At 45.7% G+C, this 17,467-nt stretch overlaps 1 protein-coding gene across 1 annotated transcript in view; it reads left to right on the top strand.

Moving 5' to 3' along the window:
• Positions 1–11,700: 11,700 nt before the first annotated feature.
• The window catches only part of shisa9a (shisa family member 9a), a 427,797-nt gene continuing 422,030 nt past the window's right edge, over positions 11,701–17,467 (top strand). Inside the window, exon 1 of the mRNA XM_043712110.2 lies at positions 11,701–12,235. Coding sequence (XP_043568045.2) covers positions 11,724–12,235 — 512 coding nt within the window. The 5' untranslated portion in view covers positions 11,701–11,723. The remainder of the gene's footprint in view (positions 12,236–17,467) is intronic.

Genomic DNA, 17,467 nt, shown 5'->3' on the forward strand with positions numbered 1-17,467 from the left:
GAGGACTGGGAGCAGGCTTTTATTGGTTAAGAGGATGAATAGGTGAATTTTTATATGGTTCTTCTTTTCCCGAGAGGTAACCTTTCTTGGATATTATTGGCACTAAATTAGGTTCTTTGTGGTTGCAATGCTGTATAACTCAGGTTTAACATAAAACAATATTTTGCTCAAGGATTTGAAAGCTGTTCAGAGGAATATTAAGGGACTGTTTGACAATTAGGTGGTTTGCTAGCATGCCTTAAAAAAGCTGTTCACCATGTTTAATTTAATAGTTGTGCCTAAAAAGAATCAACTGAACAGAATCTTGACTAAGGATTTTGAGCAATGCATATTTGGATAGAGGTGAGCACTGCAGGGGTACAAACCTTGCAACTGTTTCCAACACCAGTTTAATTTAGCCCACTCCCCCTCTCCCTCATCATTGATGGTCTGCATTGCCATTAACAGGTTTTGCAGGTAAATTAATCAGTTGAAAAACGGGTGATTCACTGGTGGTGGTTAATAGACGAAAAAATACCTTGGGTGATTTGGTGATGGGGCAAAAAAAATTCCGTTGTGCCTAAGAGCACTCTGGCCATTGAAAACAAAAATGGACAATACAAAAGACCATATTCACCCCTCAATGTTCACATGCTGATGATGATTGACTGATTCCATTGTATGTGAAGAGGAGTTTTGAAACACATTTGTGATGATTTATTGCAGTCTTTACAGTCTGTGATTTTGTTTGAAGGACTGTAATGCTGGACTTTTTATTTCTTTATTTTTGTTGTTTTCTTAAGAATTTGTACACAAGATCTGTACCTAGGTACCTTTATACCTGAGATGGCACCATAAGTGGCGCCCTGTAAACTTTGCACTGTACTCCTGTGAGTACATGTGACAATAAAGCTGGTTGATTAATTCAATCTGGCAATCATAGAGGTCAGTTGGGAATATGTAATAATGTTTTAGGACTATGAGAAACTAGACTATGTAACCTTTTAAACACCTCAATTAAAAACACTCTGAAGGCACATGTGATCTCTGAGGATGGTGTTCAGTAGTAAATACTGAAGTCAAAAGATTACTGTGAACCATTAGCCATCTGCTGTTTGGGTAGAAGTGAAATGACTTTGTGGAAAGTAGATAGGCAAAGATTTTAAGGGACTCTGAATGGACTTTATGGCTTTAACTGCTGGAGAAACTTGGCTTGGAAAAGATGGGTCCTATGTGTTGAAGTTTGCCTCTGAACTGAAGTTGCTGTTGACAGGAAATTGTTGAGTGGACTATTAGAAGTTTTCCCATTTTTACCCCGTGGCCCATTTGCCATTTTTAAAAGTTATTTTAATCTCTGCAAAGTTGTATCATCTTGCCTGTTGTGTGACTGTATGTGTTTGGTTTAAGGGGGTATAGTTTAATTCTGTCTTTCCACTTATTGTGACAATAACTGTTCATAATAAATGAGATTTTTGAGTTTATTGAAGAAACCTGGTAAAGCTGTCATAGAAACATAGAAATAGGTGCAAGAGTTGGCCATTCGGCCCTTCGAGCCTGCACCATCGTGCAACATAATTATGGCTAATCATACAATTTCAGTATCCTACTTCCACTTTCTCTCCATTCCCCTTGATTCCCTCAGCCATAAGGGTCACATTCAACTCTCTCTTGAATATATCTAATGAGCTGGCCCCCACAGCTTTCTGTGGGGTAGAGAATCCACAGGTTCACAACTCTCTAAGCCAAGTAATTCTTCCTCATCTCAGTCCTGCGTGGCTTACCCTTTATTCTTAGATTGTGACCCCTAGTTCTGTACTTCCCCAACATCGGGAACTTCTTCCCCCACCTAGCCTGTCCAACCTCTCTCGTCCTTACAGTTATAAAGAAAAAACAAATGACCATTTTGTCACTTAAATAAAAATTACATGTACACTGTTGGAGTAGTTAGGTTCAATGACCTGAATGCTTCTCCCTTTAGAGTTATGTTACATTACCAGAAGCATTTGAGGAAGAAGGTCAAACTCAACAACCACAAAGGAGGAGATGGAACCAGTGTGTTTGGGTGGAGGAAGTACTGGAATGTTCCAGGTATCTACCTCACTGCTGGGAGGCATGCTCATCTAAGGAAACAACACTTTTGAGAGTTTAGCTCCACCATCAGACTCTGTATCACTATTGTCACTTGATATATCTTCCACGCCATAGTGTATAAAAGGTAGTTCAACTTGTGCAGATAATTCTTTCTACTGAAAGACCACCAGATCCAGCCCTGCACAGTTACCATTTTCACTTTTCATTCATAAGACCAGAAGATATAGGAGCAGTAGTAGGACATTCAGCCCATCAAGCCTGGTCTGCCATTTTTTGGAATGTCAAGCCCACCAAGATTCTTGTATGTTTCAATAAGGTTGCCTCTCATTCTCCTTAACTCCAATGAGTACAGACCCAACCTATTCAACTTCTCATATGAAAGTCCATCCATATTTAGGATCAGACAAAGCCCATAAGCCATTGGAGAGGAAGTAGGCCATTCAGCCAATCAATTTTGCTCTGCAATTCAATAATGTCATGACTGATCTAATAATCCTCAATTCCATTTTCCAATCTTTCCCCACAAACTTGATTCCCTTACTGATTAAAAATCTGTCTATCCCTTCTTTGGATTGCCTTCAGTGCCAGTATATCATTCTTTAGATAAGGAGATCAGTACTGTTCGCAGTATTCCAACTTTGATCTGACCAGTGCTGTATATAGTTTTAGCATGACCTCCTGACCTTTATACTCCATTCCCTTTGAAATAAAAGCCAAAATTCCAGTTGCTTGTCCTTATAACGGCTGACCTTGTAATTTCGGATCCCAAAATCCCTCTATGCTGCAGCTTTCTGCAGATTTTTTCCCCATTTCAAGACCACTTCATGGAAACACAATACAATCAACACATCTACAAATATTAAACTATTCATCCTTGTGCTATCCACACATAATCTTGTCTATGCTATAAAATGTATTCTCAATGGCAACAATGGTGAACATAGAAATATAGGAGCATGAGTATGCCATTCAGCCCTTTGAGCCTGCTCTGCTATTGTAGATCATGACTGATTATCTACCTCAACTGCATTTTTTATAAGCTATCCCCATATCTCTGATCTGAATCAGAGTTTCTCAATCTATTGATGTAGGTGACTGTTGAGAATCTGAAAAGAGCATTTCAGATTTCCTCATGGACCATCCTGTAGAGATTGGGAGCGGTCATCTTTCTAACTCGGTCTGCAGCATCTCGGTTCATCCTTCAGCGTTTTGCCCTGTTTGCCTAAAATATAACAGCAAGGATAATGGGGGAATGATGGGGAGAAGGAGTGGCAGTACTCTGGAGAGAGACAAATAAGTTCCTGCCCCACAATTTCTATCTTGGGCTATCTCTACAGCCTGACCAGTGCTCTGGTGATGGGTAGCTGTCTGACTACCTGAGACACTCTGTCAGTCAGACCTCCTAATGTAGCTTCTGTTACAGCAGTTATCCCCATTCCATGCAAAGTGCAATAACTGAGCTGGAAATTGCAACCTCAATCATCAGAAGCTGCATGATGTTTGGATCCTCGGGGCTGGATTTCACCAGCCTCTCCATGCTGGGGAAAATTGGTTCCAGACTTTCACATTGAGCCACATGATGGACTAGCCATGACTCATAAACTTCCAGGCAGGATCTCCAATGCACCTATTTGTCAGATCCATCAGCTTTCTTCTGAAATTTGGTCCTGCAAATCTCCTCTACTACAACTATGAATGCTGCCTTCTGGAAAAGTGGTACCTCTGGCAGTCTGACTGCAAACACCACTTCAGTGGGTCCTTAGCTTTTGTACCCTTCTCTGTCTTGAATATACTCAATAACTGAGAATCCACAGTCCTAGTGAGTAGGGAATGCCAAAAATTTACATTTTTTTTTATTTAAGGACATCATTGGCTAGGCCAGCATTTATTGCCCATTTCTAATTACCCAGAGGGCAGTTAAGAGTCAATCACATTGCTGTGGGACTGGAATCACATGGAGGCAAGGATGGCAAATTTCCTTCCCTAAAGGACATTAGTGACCCAGATGGGATTTTATGACAATCAGCAATGGATTCATGGTCATCGTTAGACTCTAAATTCCAGGTTTTCTTTTTGTATTGAATTCAAATTCCACTATCTGCTGTGGTGAGATTCAAACCAGGTCCCCAGAACAGAACCTGTACCTGGGTCTCCGGATTAATGGTCCATTGATAATACCACTATGCCATTGCCTCCCCTCTTATCACCTAACATGGCTGCTGCTCCATACTGCCCAATTCATGCTGCTAGCAATCTCTCTTCGAAACTAACTTCCCAATTAGTGCCAATCTGTGGGCTTGTGCCTCTAACAGTGATAAACCTTTCCACCCCACATTCTTTCTCACTCTTCTTGCCCTTTTTGGCTGGGGAGTCTGCAACAGGAGGCCAACATCCTGGAGAACAGGTTGGCCATTTAAGTTGTGATCAGGGAAAATTTCTTCAATCAGAGATTTGTAAATTTCTGGCATTCCCTACTCGCGAGGACTGTGGATTCTCAGTTACTGAGTATATTCAAGACTGAGAAGGGTAGAAAAGCTAAGGAGCCACGGAAGTCAAAACAGCCTGCTTTTGGAAAACCTTATCTCAAGGTCAAGATTTTCATCAATGACCTGAATCTGTCAAAAGCAGATAAATTGACATACCTCTGCAGCAGACTCTTGAGCTGTGTATATCAATGACAAAGCTCATGGAAGAATTGTCAAAGCAAATGTAGTTTTCAGTGGATATCAAACATTGGTCTGGGATTGAAGAGGAGTAAGTCTGCAACCAATCAAAGTTAACAGAACAGTGGTTCTGCCCACTCTGCTCCACACATATCGAACATTGACTGTGTACCAGAGTCATGCAAAGAAGCTCAATCACTTTTACATGACTTGACTTCAGATGCTTCTGAAGAGCAGAAGACAGGCCAAAACAAAACACCAGTCACTGATGTTCTCCAAAGAGCTGGCCTGCAAAGCATGCACACTGCATTGAAAAAGTCACACTGAGTTGGGTAAGTGTCTTGGGCAGAATGCCTTGCACTCAGACAAAAGTGAATCTTCCACAGAGTGTTGGAGTCTCGTGACATTGAAAGGAAACGGGCAATCTGAATGCATTGCTTAGTTTTGATATTGACCCTGAGGCCTGGTAAAAGCTTGTCCAGGATTGCTGCTCCTAGATAAAACCAAATAAAAACCAGCCCGCCCCCTTTGTAAACACGCGTGTATCAGAGGCAGAGAAACCCCAGGGGGGAGATTCCAAGCCAGCATCTGGTCCAGAACTCAGTTTTCTGCATTGCAATGAAACATTCCAGATCAGCCTCAGTAATCAATGCTACACCCACTGGAGTCAGACTGGATGAACAACAAACATAAAATAAACGGGGTTTTCGGAAAATTCTCTTTATGTTCTGAATCAACATTTATCTTCAACCAACATCAGTCAGACATACCATATGTAGATTTTCTTGTTGCTGTTTGTTGGACCCTGTGTTGCTGTGACTGGCTGCTGCACGACAGTGCCAATACTGTATAGTACATTGTTGTCTGTGAAACACTTTAAGACATCCTTGTAATATAAATGCATGTTGTGATTTTTCTTACCTCATTGATTCCTTGAACAGTGAGCATGCAGTCTCTCAAATCAAGGCACTGAACCAATGCAAGGTGCTGCCCTACTAAATGTGGGAACATCAGCTGGCACCAAACTCAGGATATTGGCAGCTAATTACAGGGTGGCACTAACACTAGCAGAAGCCTGGAAGCTAATTTGAAGTTTTGCTGAAGAAACTGTGTTCGATGGTAAAGATAGACAGCTATGATTTGTGATATTTGAACTAGTTCACTGACTTACTGTTTATTATCAGCATATTCCCCCCACACAGGAGTTAGTCAACAGATACCGAGGTTATTTTAGAAAATAATGGGGGAGCATTCAGAAATTAATTCAGAGAGATATTTGAGAAGTTTATGCAGACACTGGCTGTAAATCAGCAAACCCCTGAAGAAGGGGAGAACAGGAATTCCTGTTGACAAAGCACTGATTTGCCAAGTGAACACTGCATAATGTTGGATTGGTTGAGATTTTGTTTTGTCACCAATTAATTCAAGGTTAGGAACAGTGGATTGATCCTGTGTGTGACTGAGTCAGACAGGAGAGAGCTCTTACATCTATTCTGAAATAATTCTGTTCACAACCTAATAACCAATCAATTGTCAATATTTCTGAACTAAGGGGGAAAGGGAACTTTCAAAATATCAAATTAATACATCTGAAGCATAGAGGTGATGGTAGTATTGTGGTATTGTCACTGGATTAATAACTCAGCAGCCTTGGCTAATATCCAGGGATGCAGGTTCGAATCCCACCATAGTAGCTGATGAAATTAAATTCCATCAATTATTAAAAATCTGGAAATGAAAGCTGGTTTCCATCATGTTGACCACATTGCAATTGTTGTAAAAACCCATTACAAAATACCTCTAGGGAAGAAAATTTGTTGGCCTTACCTGGCCTGTCCTACATGTGACTCCAGACCCAAAGCAATGTGAATTGACTGAAGGATCTATTACTGTGCTGTACATCTCTCTGACTCAACTATCTTCTGAAATGGCCGAGCATGCCACTCAGTTCAAGGGCAACTAAGGATGAGTAATAAATTGCTAATCTGACCAATGATACCTGAATCACATAAAAGAGCATTTTCTTTTGAAAAGCCAGGTTGCAAACAGAACTATTGGCTTCAATTCTCTTGCAATTCAATTTTCATCCAGATTAACCACCAGTTGCAACTATATAAATAACACTTAGCTACAGCAGTGATATTAGAGGCTTCATTTCAGTACTGATTTACTTAAATCAAATCTCTGATTTATGAACATTTACATCCAAAATCAGCTCACTTTAGCTGCACAAAGTCCCACAATCCTTGCTTTAAAACAACAGTGTATATAATTTGTGCAAACGCCTCTTATCTAGTTGGAGATGGAGTGGGGGATTGGTTAGCTCAGTTAGTTGAATGTGAGGCTTTTTTCCCTGGATCGCCAGAGGCTGAGGGGTGACCTTATAGAGGTTTATAAAATCATGAGGGGCATGGATAGGATAAATAAACAAAGTCTCTTCCTTGGAGTGGGGGAGTCCAGACCTAGAGGACATAGGTTTAGGATGAGAGGGGAAAGATAAAAAAAGAGACCTGAGGGGCAACTTTTCACACAGATTGTGGTACATGTATGGAGTGAGTGCCAGAAGAAGTGGTGGAGGCTGGTACAATTGCAACATTTAAAAGGCACCTGGATGGGTATCTGAATAAGAAGGGTCTAGAGGGATATGGGCCGGGTGCTGGCAGGTGGGACTAGATTGGGTTGGGATATCTGTTTGGCATGGACGAGTTGGACCGAAGAGTTTGTTTTCATGCTGTACATCTCTGAAACGTTGAGTCATAGGGTAACTAGGGAGAGAATAAGCCCCTCAAAGATCAGCAAGGTGACCTTTGTGTGGAACCGGAGGAGAAGGGGGAGATACTAAACGAGTATTTTGCATCAGTGTTTACTGTGGAAAAGGACATGGAAGGTATAGAATGTAGGGAAATAGATGGTGACATCTCGAAAAATATCCAGATTACAGAGGAGGAATGCTGGATGTCTTGAAACACATAAAAGTGGATGAATCCCCATGACTTGATCAGGTGTACCTTGGAATTCTGTGGGAAGCTAGTGAAGTGATTGCTGGGCCTTTTGCTGAGATATTTGTATCATCAATAGTCACAGGTGAGGTGCCAAAAGACTGGAGGTTGGCTAACGTGGTGCCACTGTTTAAGAAGGGCGGTAAGGACAAGTCAGGGAACTATAGACCAATGAGCCTGACGTCGGTTGTGGGCAGGTTGTTGGAGGGAATCCTGAGGGACAGGATGTACATGTATTTGGAAAGGCAAGGATTGATTAGGGATAGTCAACATGGCTTTGTTTGTGGGAAATCATGTTTCTCAAACTTGATTGAGTTTTTTGAACAAGTAACAAAGAGGATTGATGAGGGCAGAGTGATGGACGTGACCTATATGGTCTTCAGTATGGCGTTTGACAAGGTTCCCCATGGGAGACTGGTTAGCAAGGCTCGATCTCACGGAATACAGGGAGAAGTAGCCATTTGGATACAGAACTGGCTCAAAGGTAAAAGACAGAGGGTAGTGGTGGAGGATTGTTTTTCAGACTGGAGGCCTGTGACCAGTGGAGTGCCACAAAGATCGATGTTGAGTCCACTACTTTTCACCATTTATATAAATAATTTGGATGTGAGCATTCGAGGTAGAGTTAGTAAGTTTGCAGATGACACCAAAATTGGAGGTGTATTGGACAACGAAGAGGATTATTTCAGATTACAACGGGATCTTGATCAATTGGGCCAATGGGCTGAGGAGTGGCAGATGGGAGTTTAATTTAGATAAATGTGAAGTGCTGCATTTTGGGAAAGCAAATCTTAGCAGGACTTATACACTTAATGCTAAGGTCCTCGGGAGTGTTGCTGAACAAAGAGACCTTGGAGTGCAGGTTCATAGCTCCTTGAAAGTGGAGTCACAAGTAGATAGGATAGTAAAGAAGGTGTTTGGTATGCTTTCTTTTATTGGTCATAGTATTGAGTACAGGAGTTGGGAGGTCATGTTGCGGCTGTACTGGTTAGGCCACTGTTGGAATATTGCGTGCAATTCTGGTCTCCTTCCTCTTGGAAAGATGTTGTGAAACTTGAAAGGGTTCTGAAAAGTTTTACAAGAATGTTGCCAGAGTTAGAGGATTTGAGTTATAGAGAGAGGCTGAACAGGCTGGGGCTGTTTTCCCTGGGGTGACCTTACAAAATCATGAGAGGCATGATTAGGATAAGTAGACAAAGTCTTTTCCCTGGGAGAAAGTGAGGACTGCAGATGCTGGAGATCAGAGCTGAAAAATGTGTTGCTGGAAAAGCACAGCAGGTCAGGCAGCATCCAAGGAGCAGGAGAATTGACGTTTCGGGCATAAGCCTAAAGAAGTCGATTCTCCTGCTCCTTGGATGCTGCCTGACCTGCTGCGCTTTTCCAGCAACACTCTTTTCCCTGGGAGTCCAGTTCTAGAAAGCATAGGTTTAGGGTAAGAGGGCAAAGATATAAAAGAGACCTAAGGGATAACCTTTTCACGCAGAGGATAAGTGTGTGGAATGAGTTGCCAGATGAAGTGGTGGAGGCTGGTACAATTGCAACATTTAAAAGGCATCTTGATGGGTATATGAATAGGAAGGGTTTGGAGGGATGTGGGCCAGGTGCTGGCAGGTAGGGCTAGGTTAGGTTGGGATATCTGTTTAGCATGTTCCGTGCTGTACATCTCTGTGACTCTATGACTAGAGGATGGTGCAGAATATAAGTCAACAGCTTGGATTCTATCACAATACCAGCCGAGGTAGTTCATAGAGATGGTGCCTTCACACCTTCCCCTTCACTTGTTTAATCGTTATCTGCCAGCCGTATCAGTTATCTGTCTGGAAAGTAGATAACTGCCTATGATTCCTTACCTCTTGTCGGCATATCCCAAAGGTGAGAGCACTCCTGTGATGTGGTGGTAGTGTCCCTACCCCTGAACCAGCCCCAGTGATAGAGCCACGAGGCCTGGGTTCGATTCCCACCTGCACCAGATGTGTGTCCAAGTTTCTCTGATCAGGCTGTTCAAGCATTTCTACCACAAAAGCGAGAAACTATGTAAGATCCTTCTTCTTTAATGTGTGGTTGAGAGTTCAGAGCCCTCTCGATTCTGAGACACAGTCAGAACACCGAGCAAATGAGAACCTTCAAACCTTTTGACAGGTTTCTGGAAGAAATGTCGCCGCTTCATTTTCAGAATGTAATTTATAGACAAGACTTGATTAAAAGATGTTTCGGGTCCCAGCTAGATTATTTCCTGTAGAACAATCAAACCGCCTGCCTGATTATATTCCAATCATTTTAAAATGTTGAAATGTGGTTTCTATCACAACAGAGTCTGCGGTTGGAGCTAATCCTCTGCAGCCAAGGGGCATGTTACCATCTGAAGATAATGTTACTGTTTCCACACTTCTATTTTACTTGTTTACGCTCATTTCACTATAAAATCTGGTGAATGTTAGGCTTCTTCAGAGGGAAACAGTCAGGAATGAATGTTCTCACTGCATTAGTGCTGAACCCAGTCTTTGTGAAACAGAAATCCAGCTTTAGGGTTTGACGCTAACTAAAATGTTGTTGATTATTTGGGGTGTATCAAAGATCAGTGACTCCCCTTTAAGGAGGAGAAACCTCCCAATGGTGGATCCACTTCCCCAGTTTGGAGAGGGTTTCCCGGGAAACTGAGCGTGTGTGTGAAACGACTTGGGACTCCCCAACCAGTGAAACTGTGAACTCAATGCAGCTTCAGGTCAGAATCCCGGTGGAATCGGAGCGGTTTTGTTCGGGAGTTGAGTTGAAATCGCAGGACTGTGGCTGCAGGTGACGGGAGGAACTCTGTTTACTGTAAGAAAGTGGCCGCTCCATTGTGGGTCCCACGGTCTCCGGGCAGCTCGGTGTTTCTCTGAACACACCATTTAAAGACCTTTTTAAAATACAGGTCAAAAAGACTGAATCTGTTGGCAGTGTGAACACCTGGCAATATGGCAAGCTGCTCCATGTAAATATGTTCCATGTTGCAGCCCATAGCCTCTTTAAACTGTGAGAGCTCAGCCTGGGCTCTCTCTCTCATCGACACACACATAGACACACACACACTCACTCACTCGCTACTCGTTCTCTTCCAGCGCCTTCCAGTTCTCCTATCCCATATCACTCACCCAAAATGCTAAAGTCCTGGCATCAAATCAGACTTCACTAAATAAGCAAGAGACGCTTAAGCTGAATAGCATTGACCCAGAAGACGGGCTCTGAGCCACATTAGAGGATTTGTATGGTTGCCTGTAGAAAAGGCGCAGGGACAGGAGGAGACTTCTAACTTTAACGCCAGCAGCTCCGTCGACTCGCATTGCGCTGGTTCACTTCGCTGGACCCCCTTAGGAAATGGGCTGCGGGCTCTGAGCTCTTAGAATACACCCGGACTACAACCTCTCAGTGCACCCGGAGTCTGCAATCTCTCAGTGCACCCGGAGTCTGCAATCTCTCAGTGCACCCGGAGTCAGCAAGCTCTCAGTACACCCGGAGTCTGCAATCTCTCAGTGCACCCGGAGTCTGCAATCTCTCAGTACACCCGGAATCTGCAATCTCTCAGTGCACCCGGAGTCAGCAAGCTCTCAGTACACCCGGAGTCTGCAATCTCTCAGTGCACCCGGAGTCAGCAAGCTCTCAGTACACCCGGAGTCTGCAATCTCTCAGTGCACCCGGAGTCTGCAATCTCTCAGTATACCCGGAGTCTGAACTGTCTGGATTCGGATTAAGTTGGCATTTGGCAGCAGCGGATGTCTCCCGGAGCCTAGCCCAGTGCCACCAGGCTGTTAGATGCCAGGATAAGGCAGGCACTGACCCAGCTCCAGAGCTGTGCACACGTGGAAGGTGGAAGCCGGAGCCCGAGCCGCAACTTGGCGACGGGAGAGAGAGGGAGAGGAGGGGGTCCATTGAGGAATGAGGAGCTCGCTGCCGCCCAGCAGGGAATCCGCCTGAAGGTGCTGAGCGATCCGGATTGAGTCCCGGAGCGGCAGCGATGAGCGTGCGGCTGCTGCGCTACCTGTTGCTGGACTTGCTGGGTTTCTGGTGCCCGGTGTTGGACCGCATGGCCCAGGCGAAAGGGGGCCGGCAGCTCGGCCCGCTCCTGCTGGGCTCCAGCTCCAACAGCTCGGCCAGACTGGAGCTGCCAGCCACCCCGGACCGCTGCAGGGGCTACTTCGATGTGATGGGTCAGTTTGACGCAGCGTTCAATTGTAACACCAGCATCTACCAGTACTGCTGCGGGACATGTGGTTACCGGTACTGTTGCCAGTTTAAAGAGTCCCGCCTGGACCAGAGCATCTGCTCCAACTATGATACCCCGAACTGGGCGAACGTGGGCAAACCCCCGCAGAGACCGGACGACAATGCGTTTGACCAGACCCGAGATAAAACCAACTTGATCGTCTACTTCATCTGCGGCGTGGTGGCCGTCATGGTGCTGGTGGGAATCTTCACCAAGCTGGGCCTGGAGAAATCACAGAGACCCCAGAGGGAGCTCAACTCCAGGTAAGAGTGAGCTCCGGGACAGACCCACTGCCGCCCACCCTCCTCAAAACCCGTAGCTCTCTGTCCATCTGCCCCACCATCCATACACTGGGCACTGCCAACTGGCACAGTGTCCAGGGAAACAGTCACCAAGCCCTGGGGGCGGTGTGTGTTTGTGTGTCGGGGTGTGTGTGAGAGAGAGAGGGTGTGTGTGGTGTGTCTGTATGTGTGTGTGTGTGAAGGGTCTGTGTGTGTGTGTCAGGGGAATGTGTCTGTGTGTGAGGGGTGTGTGAGAGGTGTCTATGTGTGTGTGAAGGGTCTGTGTGTGTGAGAGAGGTGTGTGTGGTGTGTCTGTATGTGTTTTTGTGAAAGGTCTCTCAGTGTGTCAGGGGAATGTGTGTGTCTGTGTGTGTGAGGGGTGTGTGTGTGAGGTGTGTATGTGAGTCTATGTGTGTGAGAAGGGTCTGTGTGTGTCAGGGGTATGTGTGTGTCTGTGTGTGTTAGGAGTGTGTGTGGAGGGTCTGTGTGTGTGTGAAGGGTCTGTGTGTGTGTGAAGGGTCTCTATGTGTGTGTGTGAAGAGTCTCTCTGTGTGCGTGAAGGGTCTCTGTGTGTGTGTGAAGGGTCTGTGTGTGTGTGTGCGTGAAGGGTCTCTGTGTGTGTGAAGGGTCTGTGTGTGCGTGAAGGGTCTCTGTGTGTGTGAAGGGTCTGTGTGTGTGTGAAGGGTCTGTGTGTGTGTGAAGGGTCTCTGTGTGTGTGAAGGGTCTGTGTGTGTGTGAAGGGTCTGTGTGTGTGTGTGAAGGGTCTGTGTGTGTGTGAAGGGTCTCTGTGTGTGTGAAGGGTCTCTGTGTGTGTGTGAAGGGTCTGTGTGTGTGTGAAGGGTCTGTGTGTGTGTGTGAAGGGTCTGTGTGTGTGTGAAGGGTCTGTGTGTGTGTGTGAAGGGTCTCTGTGTGTGTGTGAAGGGTCTGTGTGTGTGTGTGAAGGGTCTGTGTGTGTGTGAAGGGTCTCTGTATGTGTGAAGGGTCTCTGTGTGTGTGTGGGTGAAGGGTCTGTGTGTGTGTGAAGGGTCTGTGTGTGTGTGTGAAGGGTCTGTGTGTGTGTGAAGGGTCTGTGTGTGTGTGTGAAGGGTCTCTGTGTGTGTGTGAAGGGTCTGTGTGTGTGAAGGGTCTGTGTGTGTGTGTGAAGGGTCTGTGTGTGTGTGAAGGGTCTGTGTGTGTGTGAAGGGTCTCTGTGTGTGTGTGTGAAGGGTCTGTGTGTGTGTGAAGGGTCTCTGTGTGTGTGAAGGGTCTCTCTGTGTGTGTGTGAAGGGTCTGTGTGTGTGTGAAGGGTCTGTGTGTGTGTGTGTGAAGGGTCTGTGTGTGTGTGAAGGGTCTGTGTGTGTGTGTGAAGGGTCTGTGTGTGTGTGAAGGGTCTGTGTGTGTGAAGGGTCTGTGTGTGTGTGTGAAGGGTCTGTGTGTGTGTGAAGGGTCTGTGTGTGTGTGTGAAGGGTCTGTGTGTGTGAAGGGTCTGTGTGTGTGTGAAGGGTCTGTGTGTGTGTGTGAAGGGTCTGTGTGTGTGTGAAGGGTCTGTGTGTGTGAAGGGTCTGTGTGTGTGTGAAGGGTCTGTGTGTGTGTGAAGGGTCTCTGTGTGTGTGTGAAGGGTCTGTGTGTGTGTGTGTGAAGGGGGGTGAAGATGATTAAAGGAATGATTGCTCTCTAATCCTGAGTGACGGCACAATTACAGGGAAAAACTGGACTCGAAACAAGAAGTGATCCTAGGATCTTTATTCCACCCCCACCCCCAACAAAATAAACACAAGGACAGGGGCAACACCGAAGGGGAATGAGGCCGTACGGCCCATCGAGTCTGCACGGGTATGCAGCACTCTGAATCGACTCTAGTCCCACATCTGGCAGCATCTCCCCTGGGGGGGCGGGGGGGATGTAAACAGGACAGCAGAACCCCTTCCTTCTCCGGGTTTCTGGGTTTTCCAGCGGGAAAACCAACACCGGGGGCCTGTTCACATTGGCTCTGTGTGGGGAAGGGCTGGGGGCGTGCAGACAGAACAGGAAGAGAAACCAAACGGGCGCACTCTGTCAGCCAGAGGGTTCAAATCACTTCGCAGTTTGTTAACCTCGTTTGTAAATTTTGAGAATATCTGCCTGTCTATCTATCTACCTATCTGACTATTTATCTATCCCTGACTGTTTATCTATCTCTGACTATCTTTCTCTGTCTGTCTGTCTGTCTAACTGTTTCTCTATCTGTCTCTCTGTGTCTCTCTATCTACCTGTCTCTCGTGTCTCTGTCTTTCTCTCTATCTACCTGTCTCTTTTGTGTCTGTCTATATGTCTCTGTCTGAGTGTCTATTTATCTGTCTATCTGTCTGTTTCTCCCTCTCTGGAGACTGGAATAGGCCGAGATTCCCATCTCTGTAACACGGAGACAGTTTCCACAGGAACAAGACGGACCTGTTGCATTTACAAAGAGGTTTTCTGTGCTCTCACAAGCCCCTCAGACACACACAGACACAGTTTCAGATGGAGGATACGGTAGCTGGAGGAACCAGGGATCTGACTCACTCACAAAGCACTGCCCACCCCCCCCCCCCCCCCACCCCTCCCCCGCGACCCCGTTCTCTTGTAACCCCGCATTTCCAAGTTGCTGCAGCATTGCGCAGTGATTCCCGAGTGATTCTCATGCTGAAAACACACTTAGAAAATATGGCGAGCCGGAGAGATTAATCCTAACACTGTTTGCGACAGCTATTTCTCTCTGAAGGGACCAGTAGACTTTAAAAAATCCCTCCCCTCCCCTTTAAAGACGTTCGCCCCCACCCCATGGTTCAGGAGGTGAGTCAAGAAGCGTGGTGTGAAACTCCAGGGAACTCACCGGGACCCCATCTCCCGCTAATCCACCCGAGTAACCCAAACTTTCTGCAGTATTCCCCGAGGAGTGAAGCCAGTAAGGACACTCACTCCCTTACACACTCACACACTCATTCACTCTTTCACACTCACTCCCTTGCACACTCTCACTCACCCTAACACACACACACCCTTACATACTCCCTCACACACACAATCCCTCACACACACACACTCCCTCACACTAATTTGCACACTCTTACTCCCTCACACACAGACAAACTCCCTCACACACACACACATTCACCGTGTGAGAGGGGACATTCCACGACAAACGGACGTTTGCCGTTTTGGATTTTCCTTTTACCGGTGGTCCGGGAGATGAACGTAGCTGTAAGGAACTGAGGAAGGGTCACTGGACCCGAAACATTAACTCTGTGTCTCTCTCCACAGCTACTGCCTGAGCTGCTGAGTTTCTGCAGCACTGTTGGGGCTGTAAGAAAGAAGCAGGGGACTAGTGTGTGTGGTCTGTTCCCTATGGGGTATATGGTTCTGGGCTAATGCCCGAAACGTCGATTCTCCTGTTCCCTAGATGCTGCCTGACCTGCTGCGCTTTTCCAGCAACACATTTCCATCATATGGTTCTGATACACCATCCATGTGGGGGGGGGGGGGGGGGGACCTCCCCCAAAGGCACTGTCTTCAAACACAGCTACAAACAGCAGGGGAATGTTTAGACAGTGTCTCTCTGAGCGGGGGGAAGGGTTTGTGTATTCGCCCTGAGAAAGTAACCCTCTCCCCTCTCCACCCCTTAACTTGCATCCCCTGTCTTCAGAGTTAGAGCTGAACTTTACGGAAAGGCCCCTGATTCGCCAGTCTGCCTGAAGTGAAGCGAGTGTGGTGCGCCAGTAATCTGCCAGGAATTGTCCGTGTTCAGCCCCCAGCAGAGCTCCGTTCACAATATTTACAGCTATACTGCTCTGCAGCACAGAGAAAGAGACCCTGCAGCCCATCATCCAGTCCGCACTGGTGCAAAAACAAAAGCCAGCCAACTATTTCCAATCCCATCTCACCTCCAACTCTTCCTGAAACTTCTCTGGAACGCATTGACTTGGCCAAACCGAGGGGAATTGCAGTTGACAGGCAATTACTTTCAGTTTTACCCGGGACACCGATTGTAGTTTGTAATTTAACCCATTTTTCCTAACCAACCTGTTCAGAGATGCTATTACACACCTCGGGTGTAGATCGGTCTTAAACCTGAGACCTAGGGTAGGGACAAGTATGTCTGCATCACAAGAGGGCCTTTCCCCACTCCTGTACTCTAACCCAGTTTATCTGTTGCCTCCATTTCCACGCTCCAGTCACGGTTTTAAGGTCATCGTTCACCAGCAAGGGCCAGTGCAACCTGGGTCCCACACAAGTCAGGGTTCCGGGTTTAGGCTGGCGTACTTTCCAATATCCCAACACCTAGTGCAAGTATCTGCCCCCCTCAGCACTGAAAACCAAATGCCCTGTTGACACCTATTACAATGGCACAGCATTTTCAGGAGTCCTCTGAGTGTATCCTCCACTATTCAGGATAATGAAATCACTGCACATACATTATCCACTAGATGGAGTCTATGTGCTAATTCACTAGACTGTGACAGTACGAACAAACATCAACTGCACATGACTTAGCATGTTTGGTGTGTAACTGAATAATACTGTTCGCCAAACTCTAGATCCAAGCGCCATCTCTGCCTCCGCACCACCAACTCAGTGCAACTGGCTTCACTCAGTGTACTGGAACTACTGAAGGAAAATGTAAAATAGATTCCAGGCCATGACTTTGCATCCAGTCATTGGTGTGATTTTTGTTCCAAAAGCTTCTCCTCTGGTTTCTCACTTTTTTTGAACATGGTGGGTTCTCCCAATGACCATTCTCCCAACACCGACTCACACAATTCCTTTCCTGAACCTTATTAAATGACACGAGTAACTTAATCTTAACCGAATAACACCTACCATATTCTCCATTCAAAAACATGTCTCAAAATGCTAATTTATCTAAATAGCATGCAGTTTCCTGATGAAATTACTCAGATTGCTCTCTGTTTCTTTCCCAGTGATAGTCACCCATGCTTATATCATTTGCTAATCTCATTGCATGATAATTTAGCAGAGCAATGCATGAACATTTTTCACTTCCTTAATTTTATATAGTTTTCTCCCTATTTCTGTTTCCCTAATTTTTTTGTGGATATTTGGGGCTCCCTATAAGGTGAGTAAAACTAAACTCTTCCTGGATATGAACAATTGTCCATTCTCCAAAATTGCTTGTTCCAGTATCACATTGCAAGTAAATACAGACTTCAGCCTTACTAGTTGTGCCTGAGCTGTGATGTTGGTTATCGCTGTGATTCT

Source organism: Chiloscyllium plagiosum, unplaced genomic scaffold (assembly GCF_037043375.1).
Source record: "Chiloscyllium plagiosum isolate Xiang-an unplaced genomic scaffold, Cpla_swu_hap1 HiC_scaffold_20, whole genome shotgun sequence".
NCBI classification, from domain to species: domain Eukaryota; kingdom Metazoa; phylum Chordata; class Chondrichthyes; order Orectolobiformes; family Hemiscylliidae; genus Chiloscyllium; species Chiloscyllium plagiosum.